Genomic DNA, 18,266 nt, shown 5'->3' with positions numbered 1-18,266 from the left:
AGACCAGCCTGACCAGCTTAAGAAGTGGCCAAAACCCCTCTAAAACCAGCCTGCTGACCAGCTAAAACCAGCCAACCAGCTTAGGCTGGTTTTAGCTGTTTTTTAGCAGGAATTGTTGAAATCACTCTCCAAATTTTTTTTTTCAGAATCTATCTGACTTTAAAAAGCTTGAGCATGTAAAGCAGCAAACAACATAACTGCAGCGTGTTTATAATAATAAACAGAACATTATTGTCCAGTGGTGTGGATGCGAATATAGTTATCATTACGGTTATCTTTAAAGTTATCGTTCTTGGTGTAAATGGGCCTTTTGGCATTTAGTTGCCTGCTTTCTCCATTCATGTAGTGCTTGCTAAACAGCTAAACATATTAAATATTTTGGAACATTATGTTGAAGGGGAAACAACTAAAATATATCAGAATGGGGGAAAAAATGAAATCACTTGATGGCATTATTACCAGCTGAAATGAGCATAGACTGATTCTGCACTCATGAAAATGAGTTGAGGTTTGAGGTTGAGGTCAAGTTTAAATTTACAACTGTTTAATGTGAAAAAGATGATAAAGCTCTGCCCATGATCAGGCAAAGAAAAATGAAAGTACACCTTATAAACCTGTAACCAAAAATCTGTAAATGTGTAAAATCACAATGCTGTTTACATTTCTAGCACTTGCTGATTCAATTCAAGTTTCTTTGTGTAGCACTTTTCACTATACAACACATTGCAAAAAGCAGCTTTACAGAAAATTAAAGTTTTTTTTATTGCCCCAAATTTCTCTCGTATGTTCATGGTTGATTGCTTGTCAACTACATTCAAAACATCACAATTTTTTTTGAAAACCAATGATTACTTACTGTATATAAAAAAACTCACAGCTCATTGAAGATTAGCACTACTTTCTGCTTTGCTGCTAAAAACAAAATGTATCCTGGACTATGTTTGGCACTACTTACAAAAACAAAGTGTCTGAAGGTTATACTACAGCACACAATCAAGTAATGGCTGATTCTTTTGGCTACAGTTTTTGGGTACACTTATTTCCTAAAGCATAGAAAAGCCCTTTAATATGGATTCATTTGCAGCTGCACTTGTAAAGTCTTTAGGAGTCTAGGTGAGAATGTGGGTTTGGAGTGAAAACATCTATTTATTTGACACAGTCACGTCACACTTCACCATGCTCCTGGTCTACTGGCCACAGAACTCCATGCACTGGTCCCTGAGGTCCCACCCACCTCTGAACTTTTGTGTACTCTTGCACGGTGGGCCGTGAGCTCTTCTATTGAGGACAGCTCCAAATCACTCTCCTCATCAGACAGCTAGAAGACAGGTATAATACAACATTTTTAGTTTAATACTAAAAGCAATGTTCAAAAACAATTTATATTTCTGCTGCAAGACTTTACCAGCAATGGAAAATAATTGAGAATATATGAGAAATGTAAAAATGTGTTCTATTTTTTTTTTTACCGCTCGCTGTTTTACAATGGCAGGGCGAGGGGAGGGGCTGGGTGGTGGCAGAACTCTAGTCCCACCCACAGGTTTTTTGACTGGTGTGCTTAGCTGTCTTTCCAAACTTCTTGTCAGTGTTTTGACAACAGAACCTGCAATCAAAACACATTCATGTTAACTGAACAATTATGTAAAACAAATATAATAATAATAATAAAAAGTAAACATATATGACTTTGGCATTTGCTCACCATGTGAATTGGGACTTTTGTAGAGTTTGGGTGTGGCAGAAGCCTCTGACAGTTCACTGTCTGTCCAGTCAGGCTCAGCTGTTGGGTTCAGCAGTGATCCTGATTGGACAAGGCGGACAGACGGGGAAGGCTTGCCTCGTGAGCTGGTGATATAAGCACTGTCCTCAACTGACTCATCCTCATCTGAACTGAAAGGTGGTGTGCTGATGAAAAAAAAAAAAATTCATTAAGCACATACTGATTAGCCTGAGGAAATGTGAAGTATAGTTAAAAGCAGCTTCACCTCTCAACTTCATTTCATGTTTTCATTTTCATGTCTCTGAATAGTCTAAACATTTACCTGTTCTTTTTCTGCTGTGTTTTTGGTGTCTGATTCTGAGGTGCACTGGAGCGTGGGGTGGGTGTTGGAATAAGTGCTTGTGGCTGCTGGCTCTTGGCCCTCCGAATGGACGGCTGTAAACCCTCCCTGGATCGGAGGCTTTTTTCCTTCACTGAGGTTGAATGTTTCTTACCCCCTAAAACAAATTCATAAGAATGAGTGATCTTGGCTCAGAAGAGTGGCAACCAAATGGGACTTTAAAGCAGATAAGTTAGATGTATGAGCAATGTGGTGGCATGATAAGTTACACATTTGCTTACTCTGTTTTAAAGTGCTGGGTGTTAATTTCCCCTGGCTCTTCTGTAGTCTTTTCACTCGCCGGATGACCTCCTGTGTCAGGTTGTCTCTTTGGTTCTGAAGGTCTGGCTGCTGTCTGTATCTGTGCAGCCGTTGACCAGTCAACAGAGTACTCAGACTCTTAAAAGTTTGCTTAGAGATGCCCTTGGTACCCTGCCAAAACATCATCACTTCAACTACTGAGCAATGCTGTTGAATGACATTATACATTCATGCATCCACAGTCTAAAGTTAATCAAAATTATATATAAGTTATATATTTCTCTTGCAAGTTGCAACAGATGTGTTCTTTAGTTTAGTAGCTATGTAGTATAATAGTATAGTAGTATGTCAATGATCAGACTATCATTCCTACAGTTTAATTTAAAGGATTAGTTCACTTCCAGAATTAAAATGTCCTGATTATGTACTCAGCGCTACGTCATCCAAGATATTTATGTCTTTCTTTCTTCAGGCGAAAATAAATTAAGGTATTTGAGGAAAACGTTAAGGATTTTTCTCCATATAGTGGAGTTCAGTGGGAGCCAATGGGTTGAGGGTCTAAATTGCAAAGCTTCAAAGGGCTCTACACGATTCTGGTCGAGAAATAAGGGGTCTCATCTAGTGAAATGATCTGTCATTTTCTAAAAAAAAAAGATGTATATACTTTTTAACCACAAATGCTCATCTTGCACTAGCTCTTCAATGCACGTCCGCGACTTCATGCATTACATAATCATGTTGGAAAGGTCACACACAGTTAGTTCTTCGTCTGTACTTCGATTCAAAAATGTAGCGTAGGGATCGTGTAGAACCCTTTGAAGCAGCACTGAAACTCCAATTTGGACCTCCAACCCACTGATCCCAACTGAAGTCCACTATATGCAGAAATATACTGGAATGTTTTCCTCAGAAACCTTAATTTCTTTTTGACTGAAGAAAGAAAGACATGAACATCTTAAATGACATGGGGGTTTCATTTAGTATTTTACTCCTTTAAATAATATAATCTATAATAATATTGATGCCTGTTTGAGTCAATCTATACCTTCCGCAGACCCATATTCTCCAGTTGTTCCTCCAGTGTTTCTTCTAGAATGGGTCTAGACTCTTTCGTTAGCTCTGACTTTCCTTTGTGTGTCTTTAGAACCTTCCACTGGGGTTCATCTGAATCCTCCATGCCTGAATGTGCATAGAAATTTGGTTTTAATAATGTACATCATGGCATGATTGGTGTAATGTACTGTGGTTAGAAACTACTGAACCACATACTCTCTTCATCTTCCTCCTCTGGATCCTCAGGAGAATCTTGGGCTTTCTGCAAAATCACTGGAGCTACCAAATGAGAGATAAATTTGAAATACAAATTAAATTCAAAGCAACACTATTTTATGTAATCAAGCAATGAGTAAGCTATAATTCATTACCTGAGACTGACATGACTGACAGCTTTTTAATCTGTGATGAAGCATCAATTAGAAAGATGATTAGTGTTCAAGAATCAAGACATCAGCAGATCATTAACTACAATCATGTTAATAATCTAATTATGCATTAATATATGAGTTACAGGTGAAGTGTGCCATACAGTATTTAAAATACTATCACTGATGCTTCTTTTTACAGGATGGTCTGCAATAAACTTCTAAGCATGTAACTGACTTGATTATCCGAACAAAGCAGATGGGATGTGAGGCAAAGAGCTAGTGGGATTGTTTGGGGAAACCTCTGGACTCTGTAAACATTATTTTCGTAATTCTGTTCGGAGCCTCTAGTAGCACTTTATTTCTGAGGTAACATTTTCTGACAAGAGCATGGTATTATAGCTGACTTTCATCCACTGTTTGTAATTGTGAAGTAAATAACCAACCTTCTCCTCCTGAGATTGGATGAGTCTGTCCTTCTGGCTCAGCTCAGAAGAAAGAGAGACAACCTGCTTCTGAAGCTTCTGCAAACTGGAGCCAGAGTTCTTCTCCACAGACAAGGCCTTCACAAGCCTGGCATTCTCACTTTTCAGCTGTAACACACACATACAAATCACAGACATGAGAGTATTCCAACATATTGCCTAGGGATGTGCAGCGGAGCCAATATCTGTATCTGTATCTTAAAATAATTTGTATCTCTATATAAATAAATTCAGCAAATCAGCAGGGCTTAAACCAGAAGTTCATCAAATTACATGGTAATTTTGTTCCCTTTAAAGTTTTTATTTAACAAATAAGCCTCATAAAATGATTATTTTATTAGAATTCTAACATTTATTTAAATATCAAATATTTTATCTAAAATGAAAAACTTATTTTTAAATAAACTAAATGTGCAATACTAGAACGACTTGCCTCCTCTTTCTCCTGTCGGTGTCTGTTCTGTGCTTCCTGAAATTTCTTCTTCCATTCACTTTTCTAAATGACAAAAAATGAAATAATAAACATACAGAAAGTAAACAGTAAAAAATGCAAGTGTGGACTGTCTTATATATGCATATTTAATGCATATTTATATATATATTTTCTATTTTATTTCCTATAAAGTAATGTAAGAACCAAGAACCAAATTTTAGAACCAAAAATGATAATATAGTTTTACTCTTACATCAGTTTTCAGTGACAAGCAGTGTCAACAAGGAAACAGACAATTCAGCATGATTAGCAGATTCAGAATGTTATCGACCTTATTTATTTTTTTTTTTTTAAGTGCTGCCATTTGTAAATTCAATGTGTCTGGCTTCCGGTGTCATTTGCTTCCAGTTATTTTTAGCTGTACGAAACCATATTATTTTAATGTATTATCTTAATTATGAACACACTGGTTGGTAGTGCAAACAGTTTTACTGTTTACTGCACTTTGTTACTCTTCTTGCTATTTCTCCATAGTGGCTAATGAAGCGGAAGTCTCACACATTCACAGAAAACAGCTTACTTTCACATTGAAAAATAAGGTGGATAGCAGGACTGATTCTGATTCGGTGTCAATGTTTTTATCATTCACCAACTGGAAAAAAAATTGTGATTCCAACGATATAGTTTCTCTGTGCCTTTATAGTTATAGTTGTGGTGTAAACTCCGCTATTCTTTAATATTGAAAATGTTTTTTTAGAATTATATGTTTATCATTATCTGTATAGTTATAGTTATTGCTCATGGTGTGAATAAAGATAAGGGCCTTTAGTCTCGCAAGTAATTTATTTGGACTTAGAGTCGTGAACAACACAAGTCTTTAGAACACAAGTCTTCCAACTTCAAAAATAACATCCATTCAATCCATTCATTTTAAAAGAGCATTGTATTAAAGACTTATGCATGAACAAGCAAAGAACTCTCACCTTCCTGGCCATTCTCTCTTTTAGCTCTCTCTCTCTGTTTTCTCTCAGTTCTTTTTCAGGGTCACTCTCTTCTTGTAAACTGACATTGTTAACTACCCCCACCTCTTTGTTCTGCAACACTTGCAGTTTCTATAGATGGAACAATGACAAGCAACATAAAATGTTATTACAATAACATACAAAAACATACACCCAGTAGCTCATCTATTGGCTGCCTGGCAGACATACATACTAGAGGATCTGTCTCCATCTTCTGGTGACATTTTAAAGTATTCATTTTAAACCAGTTTATACTCACAGCCTCTATGGATGAGCTCTTGCTTGCCATGTCTTTAGACTCCTGTAGAAACAACTGTCTCAGCTCTCCAATTTCCTGCTGAGATTTCCTTCTCTCCTCTTCTTTCCATCTCTCCAGTGCTTCCTTTTCTGATAGCTCTTTTCTTCGCTGTTCCTCTAGTTCCTGGAACACATTTGAATTAATTGATATATTTTCTCTAACTTAAACTAAAACATTATGTTCGCTTGCAAAAGCACTGAAATATCTAATTTTATTTTTTCCAAATTCTAATTTTTTCCCTCACCAGTTTTTTGATTGCTTATAAAAGTTTTGCAAGTGAACCCAAAGTTTCTAAGGGGAACACAAAACTTTTGTGAGACAATGCAAAACTTTCACAATCGAATGCAAGGTTTCTCAGGGAAACAGAAAAGCACCGAAAATAGAGATTCCTTCCATCTCATTAAAATGTCATTTTAGGGGCTCAGTATTACTGGACATAGTGATAGCAAGAAAAATTCTATTTTTGCATATTCTGCGTTTCCCCAATAAATAGAAATATTGGAAAGTCCCCATCCACTTTGCATGTTAAAGAACAGCATGGAAATTCTGCTTGTTAATAGTAAGGGTGAGTAAATAATAATCACATTTATATTTTAGGTGAGCTGTACCTTTAAGAAGTATTTTAGCAGTATTTTAGATTTTTAGTATTTTAGTATGTACTAGGGGTGGAGCCGAACCCGAATACGGTATTCGGAAAGGCACAAATAGCGTGTTTTTTACAAATACTTATTTCGAACAAATACTTAAAAAAAATATTTGTATTCGGGAACAAGAAAAACTTTATATCAAAAAGCTGCGTTTCCTCATGAGACCGCAGTGCATGCCTGCATGAGCGAGTGAGTGGGTGACATTCAGGAGTCGGAGGGGTTGGGGGCAGGGCATATGCTCCCAAAATTTAATCTGCGCGACCGCAAAATATATTTGGAAGCATTTGTGCGAGTGCGAGAAATCGTTGCGGTGCGACATGTTTTTATTTCTTTACAAAACTTTCGCTAGCCAAACTACTGCCCAGACTGCTGTGAGCTGATACAGTGACAGTTTCGCCGTTTTCTCCAACATTACATAACTAACTAAACTTGATCTTTACATTCTTAACAGATTTTAGATATTAGCCGTCAATCACTCCCTGTCACTGACACTGCGCTCCGCTGAAACTCGGAACCGGCCGTTTTTTTCTCTCTCTTAACCAACCTCTGTTCCAGATTTGTACAAACTACATTGCAATTAGGGGTGTGTGATATGACGATTTTTGATTGTGGACAATTAAAATGTCTCCACAATCTGCTTTTGAAGAAATATACTATATTTTGTGCTACAGCGCACATTCTGGCATACATTCACATCAAATGATAACTCCACTCACGCAGGGGCGTAATTTCCACTGGGGACACACTTTTCAAAATCCCGTTTGTGTCCCACCACTTGAATAGTTTTGTTAAATTAATGTCTTGTATGTCTTGGAATGCACGCTCAGCACCGCAGAGAGTTTCGCGCCATCGTTAAAACTAAACCGAAAGTAAAACGCGCGCGCGCATTCAAAAGCAATTTTAATACCCCACGTTTAGAGAGCGACTCCCCAGTTCACCTTAGCATAGCTTCCCGTCACTCATTAACTTAGTTGGAACTCCTCACATGGATTTGGGCAACCAAATAGAAAAGAGTGTGGTTGCTGCTGAGATCTCTTGGTCCTCCACCAGCCAAAAAAAGTGTGTAGAAGTGTAACGCAAAAAAACTGGATTTTTACGCCTATTTTGAATTTTACTCGAATACAAATACAAATACAAATACTTTTCTCCCCTCAACAAATACAAATACAGATACAAATACCGGCTGCTTTGCACACCCCTAGTATGTACCAAATATTGGAAAAAATACAAGAGGAAATGGGGTTATTTAAGAGGTTTAGAGCTGTTTCAGATGCTGGATCTTGATTTAAACACAAACTCACCAGTTGCCGCCTCAAACTTTCTGTTTCTCTCTCTGCCTGTAGCTGCATTTGCGTCTTTCTCAATTTCTCCTTCAGCTCTTCTATATTATCTTCCATCTCTTCTACCTTCTTCTTCTTTTGTCTCTCTGAAACATACATTATACAAGCTCAAGCAGTGATACTGAGTTGCTAAACAATTCTTTTCAGCCACATCATGGAAATTCAATTGAATGTGCTAGCTTGCGTACGTCTAAAAATTCATGAAACTTAGTTTAAAAAATGAGCGGACACAATTTTTTCCACTGACCTGCATTTGTGACTTCAGGATGTCGTCGCTGAACATGTGCTTGTAAGTAAGAGTAGTTGACAAATGATTTATCACAGAACTGGCACTGTCACAAATAAAAAAAATAAAAATAAAAAAACACATCAAAATATTAGAACTGGTTATTAGCCTACAGATTCAAAAGTCTACAAATCGAAAGTTTGGGATCTGTAAGATTTTGTATGCATTTGTTTATTTTATAAAATGATTTGTCATTATGCACAGACACTTGTTTTCAACAATATCATGTGGCACTGAAGACTGGAGTAATGGCTGTTGTAAATTTAGCTTTGCCATCACAGAAATAAATTACATTATAAAATACCTTCAAAATAGAAAAATACTTTCAATAATAGAAAATACTTTTCACAGTATAGCTGTTTTTACGGCATTTGATCAAATAAATGCAACCTTGGTATGTTTAAAAAAAAAAAAAAAAAGACACACAGACCCCAAATGTTTGAACAGTACATTACCAGTCAAAAGTTTTTGACCTGTAAGATTTTAAATGTTTTTTAAAGAAGTTTCTTCTGCTCACCAAGCCTTTAAAAATATTGATCCAAAATATAGTAAAACCAGTAAAATTTCAAAATATTTTTACTATTTAAAATAACTGTTTTCTATTTTAATATATTTAAAAATGTAATTTATTGTGATTATCCTGTGATTTCAAAGCTGAATTTTTAGCATCGTTACACCAGTCACATGATCCTTCAGAAATCATTCTAATATTCTGATTTGCTGCTCAATAACATTTATTATTATTATGTTGAAAACAGCTCAGTAAATTTTTCCAGGTTTCTTTGATGAATAGAATAATAGTCTTTATCATCACTTTTGATCAGTTTAAAGGAGAAGTCCACTTCCAAAACAAAGATTCACATATAATGTACTCACCCCCTTGTCATCCAAGACGTTCACGTCTTTCTTTCTTCAGTTGTAAAAAAAATTGTTTTTTGAGGAAAACATTTTAGCATTTTTCTCCATATAATGGACTGATATGGTGCCCCGATTTTGAACTTCCAAAACGCAGTTTAAATGTGGCTTCAAAAGATCCCAAATGCGGTTGTAAACGATCCCAGCTGAGGAATAAGGGTCTTATCTAGCGAAACGATCAGTTGTTTTCATAAAAATAATACAATTTATATACTTTTTAATGTCAAATGCTCGTGTATTTGGGCTCAAGACAGTTAGGGTATGTCAAAAAACTCCAATCGTATTTTCTCCCTCAACCTCAAAAATCATTTCAAAATCACCCTACATCGTTGCAGAAGTACCGACCCAGTCTTTGCAAAGTGAACATGCAGAGAAGATCAAACACCCTTAACAAAAAAGGTAAAACAGTGACGATTTTGAAGTTGAGGGAGAACATGAGATGGGAGTTTTTCAACATACCCTAACTGTCATGAACCAGAAAAAAAACAGTCCAGGTAAAGTAAGACAAGATGAGCATTTGACATTAAAAAGTATATAAGTTGTATTATTTTTATGAAAATAACCTATGGTTTCGCTCTTCTTTCTTGGTTGGGATCGTTTACAACCGCATATGGGATTGTTTGAAGCCGCATTTGAACTGCATTTTGGAAGTTCAAAATTGGGGCACCATAGCAGTCCATTATATGGAGAAAAAATGCTAAAATGTTTTCCTCAAAAAACATAATTTCTTTACGGCTGAAGAAAAAAAGACATGAACATCTTGGATGACAAGGGGGTGAGTGCATTATATGTGAATCTTTGTTTTGGAAGTGGACTTCTCCTTTAAATCATCCTTGCTGAAAAGAGTAAACAATTTACTCAACTGTTTTAAATATTGATAATAACAATAAAAATATTTCTTGAACAGCAAATCAGCATATTAGAATGATTTCGGAAGCATCATGTGACACTGAAGACTGGAGTAATGATGCTGAAAATTTAGCTTTGATCACAGGAATAAATTACATTTTAAAATATATTCAAATAGAAAGCAGTTATTTAAAATAGTAAAACTATTTAAAAATTGTACTGTTTTTGCTGTACATTGGATTAAATAAATGCAGACGTGGGGTGCAGTCTTGCTGTTCAAAAACTTTTGACTGGTAGTGTATGACTGAGTGTAATGTTTTAAAAGAATTTCAAAAGTTCCACATTTTTAAGATTTTAAGAAAACCACCTTGTGATAATTATTAGCACTGGCCTGCAGGAGGAGCTGCTGGGTGGCGATCAATTTCTTCCTCTGTCGATTCTCCTGTTTGGCTTCCTGCAAATTTTTTGCAAGTTCTGCTCGTTGTTCTTCTCCTCGCTGGACCAGAGCGAGCGCCGCCTGCAGACGCTCCTCCAGTCCTGACAGCTGAGAGCTCAGCAAGTCCTGGCAGTGCAGCAGGTACTCAGTGCTCAGCTGAGACATACGAAGCAGTTTGATCAAAGAAGGGTCAGCAGGTCCACGGCAGTTTGGACACCGCTCACCCTCCACGGCACAGAACGTTACAGTCGTAATGAAGTTCTGAAGCACATCGACATCCATGTCTCGCTCAACACGCTCCACGTCAAGAGCAGAGAGACGTCTCCAGTCTACTGGTTCAGTTCGGGAGCGGAAGCGGAAGGGCTGAAGCAGGTGTGCTGGATTCCAGGGCGGTGGGGTGGATAGAGCGCTGTAGGGCTCAACAGGGGAGAACTGGCCCAACATGGTGAATGGTTTGAGAAAGAGAGGTGAATGAATGTGGTGATTCCTAAGCAGAGGCTGAATGAGGAGACAAAACACAATATTTTAAGTTTAGGTATGACAAGCAAATCAGCATATCTGAATGATTTTTGTAGGATCATGTGACACTGAAGACTCAAGCAATTTTATTCCATATTCTAATGGAATTGCTAAGTGAAGGAAGTATATTTCTGTAGATTAGATAGTGGGCAACATATTGTGAATGTCAAAGAGTTCATCTCTATGACAACTAAAAGCCATTGTCAGCGGCAACTCTGGCACTATTGTTTTAAAAAGCTTTCCAAATTGTCAACAATAAAATGTGTGCGAAAGAAAGAGCTGCATTCCTTATCTTATGTTCTGTGCAGTAGATACGACTATAATATACATTTGCATTGGGATAGTAAGTACACCAGCCATAAAAACAGAACCATATATAAATCTATTAAGCGAGCTCATAAAGCAGAGCTCATATTTCTTAAAAGACCAATTTTCTTAACAACAACAATCAAACACACAGACACAAATATTTTTACCTGAAAATGCACTTGGTTCATCTTGTTCTGATATGAATCAGTGCCATGGGGTCTAAACTGAGTTTAGTGCCTTTTAGTTTACATATCAACAGTAAACCGTCTCTCTGCAACTCAAACTAAACCTGTCACACTACTGGCTAATAGTATTTCACCTCCCATGTTTCTAGACAACCAGTCACGCCTGTAAATCTGAGTGCACGATCTTAAGAGCTTACCAGTCATATTACATGCATCAGTAATGTAGATGTTTTCTCAGGGTCTTAAAGGGATAGTTCACCCAAAAATGAAAATTCTGTCATTAATGATGTTGCTCCAAACCCGAGACTTTCGTTCATCTTTGGAAAAAAAAATTAAGATATTTTTGATAAAATCTGAGAGTTTTCTGACCCTGCAAAAACAGCAACTCAAATGACATGTTCTAGGCAACAAAAATCTAAAATACAGACTTCATTCAATGATTTCTTCTCTTCCATGTCAGTCTCGCTGCACGTTCAGGAGAGTACCGTGACACATGTGCTGTTCTACTCTCTTGAACGCGTGTCAAAGACTGACATGGAAGAGAAGAAATTGCTGAATAAAAACACTTTAGAATACTGTTCCATCATTAATGAATAACTACACAGGAACAAATAAGTAATGCACTATTAACCCTCTGGGGTTCTTCGGTCACTTTTGACCGGATTTTTTTAAATAAAAAAAAATTAAAAATCGTAGCTTCATCGGAATGGTACGAAACTTAGTGACTTTTATGGTACTTGGTATATGAACACACAAAAAAATTGGGGACAGGATTTGAAAAGTCTAAGTGGTCATAAAAAAAATAGTCACACTCGGGGCCTTCGGCCAAAAATGACCGGCCATAGGAAATGAATGGGAAATTGGCAAAAATATGAAAATACAGAGTTTTTTTGTGCATACAATCTACAAATCAGCCACAATCCAGAAAAAAAGCACACGACAGTGAAGGGGTGACTCTCTAAAACATCAGTAGTGCAAAACACTACAATACACTCACACCACACACACACACACTTATACACACAAAAACACACACACACACACACAAATAAACGTGTATCATTTCAAAAGCTAATTTTGGGAAATGTGTGAAATAGAAGCAATCAATGTAAGAAATAAAGTGCACAGCAATGAAAGCATGAGACTGTAAGCCATCAAGGTTGCAAAATAGACACACACACGCGCACACACACACACACACACACACACACATAGGGAAATATGAGACTGGTGAGACTGTAACAGAGAAATGTGAGAATATGTGAAACAAAATCAATGAATCAAATAAAAGGGAGACATTGGATCCAAAATGCAAAAGTCACACACATTTTTAAGTTAGAATTAAAACAATGGGTAACAAAATGCTTTCTATTGGTTCTCTTTCTAATGCAATGTTCAGGTTTGACTGTATTATAAAGTAAAACTGGCACTTCAAATTACCAGTTAAACCAATCAAAAAAAACCAAAAAACTTGGCAAATAATAAAAAAAAAAATAGTCTTTGATAATCTCATATGATATATTAAAATCCACAACCTGAAAAGGCAAAGGCAAAGGCAAATATGTGCAAAAACAACTAGAATTCACAAGCCCTTCTATTGAGAGCAGTACATTCACCTAGTGGTTAAAATATGACATTGCTTGATAATTATGCTCACTACACCGCCAGATGGCACCAATCTGACTTCAAAAAATTGTTTTCTATAGGCCAGGTCTCTACTTTAAACTGAAATACAGCATTAATTAAAAAATAATAAAAATTATATATATATAAAAATTTTCTATTATATTCAAAGGGAAAAAATAGATCATAATTATTGCATAAATATTCATTATTATCATAAAATTCTCTCAAAACACCACAGAAAAAAAGAAAAAATATTATTGAACAAAAATACATTTGATTGATTTTACTGAAAAAAAAACAATAATGATTTCAGGGGTCCGGTCACTTTTGACCGTGAAGGTCCTGAGTGTGACTGGACGACGAAGAACCCCAGAGGGTTAACATTCTAGTAACTACTATTAACTAACAAGAAACTAGGGAGTTATCATGATCTTCACTTTAGAATACTGATCCAAATAATTAGTAATTCCTTCTGATGGAGTCATTACTAGTGGGTTACCATGATCTTCACTTTAGAATTAATTACATATTTTGCATTATTCACATTAATTATGAACATGTATAGTAGTTCTTAGATAACAGTAGTTAGTAGGATGTTAGGGCATTAGTCATTTGTTCCTGTGTAGCTATTCATTAATGATGGAACAGTATTCTAAAGTGTTACAATAAGGTTGTTATTTTTGCTTTATTTATTCTCGTAGCTTCATAAAATTATGGGTGAACCACTGATGTCACATGGACTATTTTATTGATGTCCTTACTACCTTTCTGGGCCTTGAACGTGGTTGTTGCGTTATTGTCTATGCAGGGTTTGGAACGTCATAAGAGTGATTGATTAATTAATGACAAAATTTTCATTTTTGGGTAACTTATCTCTTTAATGATTGATTGACCAACTGACTAAATTAAGGCTCAGCAAATCCACTTCTCTTTCTATAATTTATTTATTTTTTATTATTTCTCACATTTTTTTTTTTATTAGTTTGTTTGTTTTTAAATAAGTCAGTATTGTATTGCCAGTATAATGAGTATTTTCTGTATTGTTCATAACCCCAAGAAAACCTCAAGATATTCATGATGACTCAAAAATCATGATATTAATGGAAAAAACATTCACCATAAAATATGTTTGAAATTGTTTTGGAAAAAAACACATGTAGTTTGTGTACACGTGTAGTGCAAACAAAGAACGTTAGCACTTTTTACTTCACTTTACATATTTAGAATTATTACATCTTGAATCCACAAATGTTTGTAAACGTTGTAACTAATAATACATGCATTTCTAACTTAAGACGTGATTTAAACCAGTTTTTTTTTTTTTTTGTTTTGTTTTATTTAAGCAAAGTTTGCTTCCATTTATGATCTCTGATGTCGTCACTGACCCATCTGTAGCGTTGTTAATAACAGTACATCGGTAAAAAACGATACCAATATAACTACATTATAAAGTAACCAATGTAAACAGTTATTTCTGCAACGGTTGACAACGCCGGTAACACCGTACACAAAAAGTATCCTCTAGTAGCCTACCTAATAGTTAATGGAAAGAAATGTCAGACACTTACCTTTGTTTTACAAAAGGTCAAAACAAAAATGTATAAGTTAAAAGAAGAAAACTGGAGCAATTCGTAATGACAGCTTCAAGCCATAAACTGTAAGGAGAAGTTAACAGCTGGCAACTGTTGCTGATGGGCGGGGCTAAGAGAGAAGCGTTTCTTGTTGCCATGGTGAATACTGACTCATGACCTCTGGTGCCACAACTAAAGATGAACAGAGAACAGGCAGTTTTCAGGAAAATGTGGATTGTTTGTGTGTTTTGCGTCTGTTATACAAATAGATTAGCGTCTTTTACATAAATACATTTGAAATAAAATTAAATATAAAAAAACATATAGAGATTGAATTGTTAAAAGTTTTTTTTTTTTCAATTTAGGATAGATCTTTTAGCAAATAAAGCACAAGCACACCAATCGATACATGTAGGCTACATATATAATATTTTAAGATCTTGTATAGTATATATAGTTACTTTATGAAACGTACAAATAAATAGTATGGCAACTGCCGTACAACAATGTAACTGAACACTTGATGGCGCCACAATTTAGTACACGGGATGGATCAAGTTTTCCCGAGTTGACAGATAACACATGAACAGAAATTTTGTTTCAAAATGTATTTTAACCCCCTATGTATATGAATTGGAATAGTATAACACACTAAAGTATTTAAATACACTTATGTTTTGAAAATAATAATACCATGATGAAGGAGAAAGCAGAGAATTTTTCCCTCAGTGACGAACCAACCAAGCAAACAAGTAAATAAATAAATTAAACAAATATTAAAAGAAAAACTATATATATATTATATATATATATATATATATATATATATATACATTACAAATACAACTATTTCATTAATTAAAATGACTATGATTTTCTGTTTCATAATGTCAGGTCTTAGCATGCTTTTTTCCCCAAAATATGACATCAGCTGGTATTAAAGATGTAATGTTCAGTCAGTTTTATGGTTTTAAAATAATAGGCCGAGCAGTGAAACAGTTACAAAATGCAAAACAGTTAATCAGTTTCCAAGAATGGACAAAGGAAAACATTGCTATATCTTTAGTTATCTCAAAATGCACGTCTTCTAAATCTATTAAGCTTGGCAGTCATCAGTGAATGTCTGTGCATTTTACACATTCTTTTTAAGGGATATTTAAATCTCATTCATGCTCTCTGCCTGACTGCTTCGGCCACTTCTGAGGAGCAAGTTCATCCTTCACTGTCTGTTTAATGAGGTGCTTGACTTGCCTAAAGTAACTCTCTCCCTAGCTCTGTTCTCACAGTCCTAACAGTTCATTGTCAGTAGTACCTCCTTTTCACAACAATCCATCAGACTGAGATTCTATTTTCTATGACCACACGGGGAACGCATACATACATAAGGGAGAAAAGCGGTAGCTGTCACATGGTGAATTTGTCAAGGGTATTTATGACTTACTGGTTATATAGGTCTTAAGTCCAATGCATGAATGCAGTGGTGACTGGCTGTCATTTTAAGCACTTGTGAATTCTATCCCCAAAACTGTTGGTTAAAAAATGACCAACTGAACCAAATGACTAAGCACATATAAAAGATGGAATTTCATTACACAACGACACATTCATGCATCCCGCTTGCATTAGCAATGCATGAACTTGAGGTCATTGTCATTCCATAACTTACATTGATATAAAATTCCATATTTTCCACAGGCTGTCTCTTAGTTATGTAAAACACTTTTAATAGAAAAAGCCACACTGAACTTCGGAGCTTTTTTCTTCTGCTATTAATAAATCAGCATTTAGGCCAAAGCATTTATTATTAATTACTAGTTTTGAGTAATAGTACAAGAGGTTAATAATGGATGTCTGGGCATGATTAATGCATTGTTAATTAGCTGCTAATACAAGTATTCTCACTGCCTTAACAGATGCCTTACTGCTGATTAGTGTTGTAATCCTTTTAAGGTTTCCTCCTTTATGCCTTATAGTTTTACTCCTTTCTCCATGAGTAATGCCTTTTAACTGTTAATTTTACTGCAGACATGCAATTTCCCAAAATGAATGAGGGATAATATAATTTACCTCAGAAGAGAAGAAAAAATACATAAATATATAAAAATAAAAATAGCAGGTAATACTTTAAAGGCAGGGTTGGATGATTTGGTTGAAAAACATTTTTGTTATGCTGATTTACGTCTCTTAACATCCCAATAGCAATCACTAAGTTAAGCAGACTAAATATGTATTTATATCATCTGTGGAAGGTGTAGAACCAAAAAATTTTCATCCAATCAAATGTTCGGTCCTGCATGCCTGTCAAAATATGTTTTTGCATACATCTGCGCATCCTGTTTGCGCAGACGTGATATGTCATTACCGCTTCCCAGCGAGAATGAAAGGCGCTATTGTTGTAATATTATGCACTTTGTACTGTAATGTTTCCTCACCAGTGAATGAGGCATGTGGTAATCTAACAGCACTGCATTCAGTCTCCCACCAATGCCATATATCATCCTGTCACAGGTTAGTCTCTGGTCTGCCTGAGCGTGTTAATGTGTCTTGAAGGAGTTTTCAAAAGCTAGTTTGCTATTGCTAGCTTTTCTGAAATCATCTACCTTACCTTTAAAGGGGTCATGATATGAGAAATCAAATTTGTCTTGATCTTTTGGCAAATAAGAGGTATTTGTACCATTAAAACCTCCTGCAAGTTTCATAGCTGAAAACCTGCTTCTCATTATAAACAAAACATTTATTTAATCAAGCTCCACTGTCATTTGCATAAACACTGCCTCCAGAGCAACACATGAACGAATAGTCATCTTCTTACCGTTAGCCCCACCCACTGGCGCTCAGTCGCTTAACAGCTTGACACTTGATTACTTCTGACAACTTCTGGTGAGGTGGCAGTAGTGTTATACTAATGGTATTTTGTGTGATAATTAGCCAGAGGCTAAGTGTTTTTCAGATCTTTGTTTACTTTGTAAAGTTGCAAACCTTTATGAGAGATGTCCTTACGGTGCACAGGGACAACATGTGCTGTTCGAAGCTGTGCTCTCACATCGTTAGCAAGTTTAGATCACTAAATCTTGAATGACTGTTAACTAGTGATGTGATATTTGAACCGAGGCTTCGGAGCTTGTGTTAAAGGAACACCCCACTTTTTTTGAAAATAGGCTCATTGTCCAAACTCCCCTAGCACTTTTAGCATAGCTTAGCATAGATCATTGAATACGATTAGAACAATAGCATCTCGCTCAAAAATGACTATATATAATGACAACATTTTTCCGATTTAAATCTTGACTCTTCTGTAGTTACATCGTGGACTAAGACTGACAGAAAATGAAAAGTTGTGATTTTCTAGGCTGATATGACTAGGAACTATACTCTCATAATCAAGGAACTTTGCTGCTGTGCCATGGGTGCAGCAGGCGCAATGATATTACACAGCGCCTGAAAGTGACCGGCACTAAGTTTGTGTAGATGCAGAGTTGCAGCCAGCAGAGTTAACAGCTGCATAATATCATTGCGCCTCCTGAACCCATAGTACGGCAGCAAAGTTCCTTGATTATTACGTCG

The 18,266-nt window shown here is 35.9% G+C and overlaps 1 protein-coding gene across 2 annotated transcripts; it reads right to left on the bottom strand.

Annotated features, from left to right (window-relative positions):
* Window positions 1-682: 682 nt before the first annotated feature.
* On the bottom strand, window positions 683-14,830 carry dzip1l (DAZ interacting zinc finger protein 1-like). 2 transcript variants are annotated; one of them, XM_051111953.1, is made up of 16 exons: window positions 14,700-14,830; window positions 10,424-10,990; window positions 8,254-8,338; window positions 7,968-8,092; window positions 5,981-6,142; window positions 5,683-5,811; window positions 4,700-4,762; window positions 4,228-4,374; window positions 3,785-3,815; window positions 3,630-3,692; window positions 3,406-3,539; window positions 2,342-2,531; window positions 2,043-2,217; window positions 1,703-1,905; window positions 1,470-1,603; window positions 683-1,318 (listed from the first exon to the last, which is right to left on the bottom strand). In XM_051111953.1, exons 2-16 carry the CDS (start codon window positions 10,934-10,936, stop codon window positions 1,172-1,174), a joined length of 2,301 nt encoding a protein of 766 aa, XP_050967910.1. In that variant the 5' UTR covers window positions 10,937-10,990; window positions 14,700-14,830; the 3' UTR covers window positions 683-1,171. The 2 variants fall into 2 exon arrangements, with proteins under 2 accessions (XP_050967910.1, XP_050967909.1); XM_051111952.1 differs by lacking the exon at window positions 14,700-14,830 and adding an exon at window positions 11,488-11,524.
* Window positions 14,831-18,266: the final 3,436 nt, after the last annotated feature.

The sequence above is a fragment of the Labeo rohita genome, chromosome 6 (genome assembly GCF_022985175.1).
Source record: "Labeo rohita strain BAU-BD-2019 chromosome 6, IGBB_LRoh.1.0, whole genome shotgun sequence".
Lineage (NCBI taxonomy): Eukaryota > Metazoa > Chordata > Actinopteri > Cypriniformes > Cyprinidae > Labeo > Labeo rohita.
This window is presented reverse-complemented; position numbering and strand designations above follow the sequence as displayed.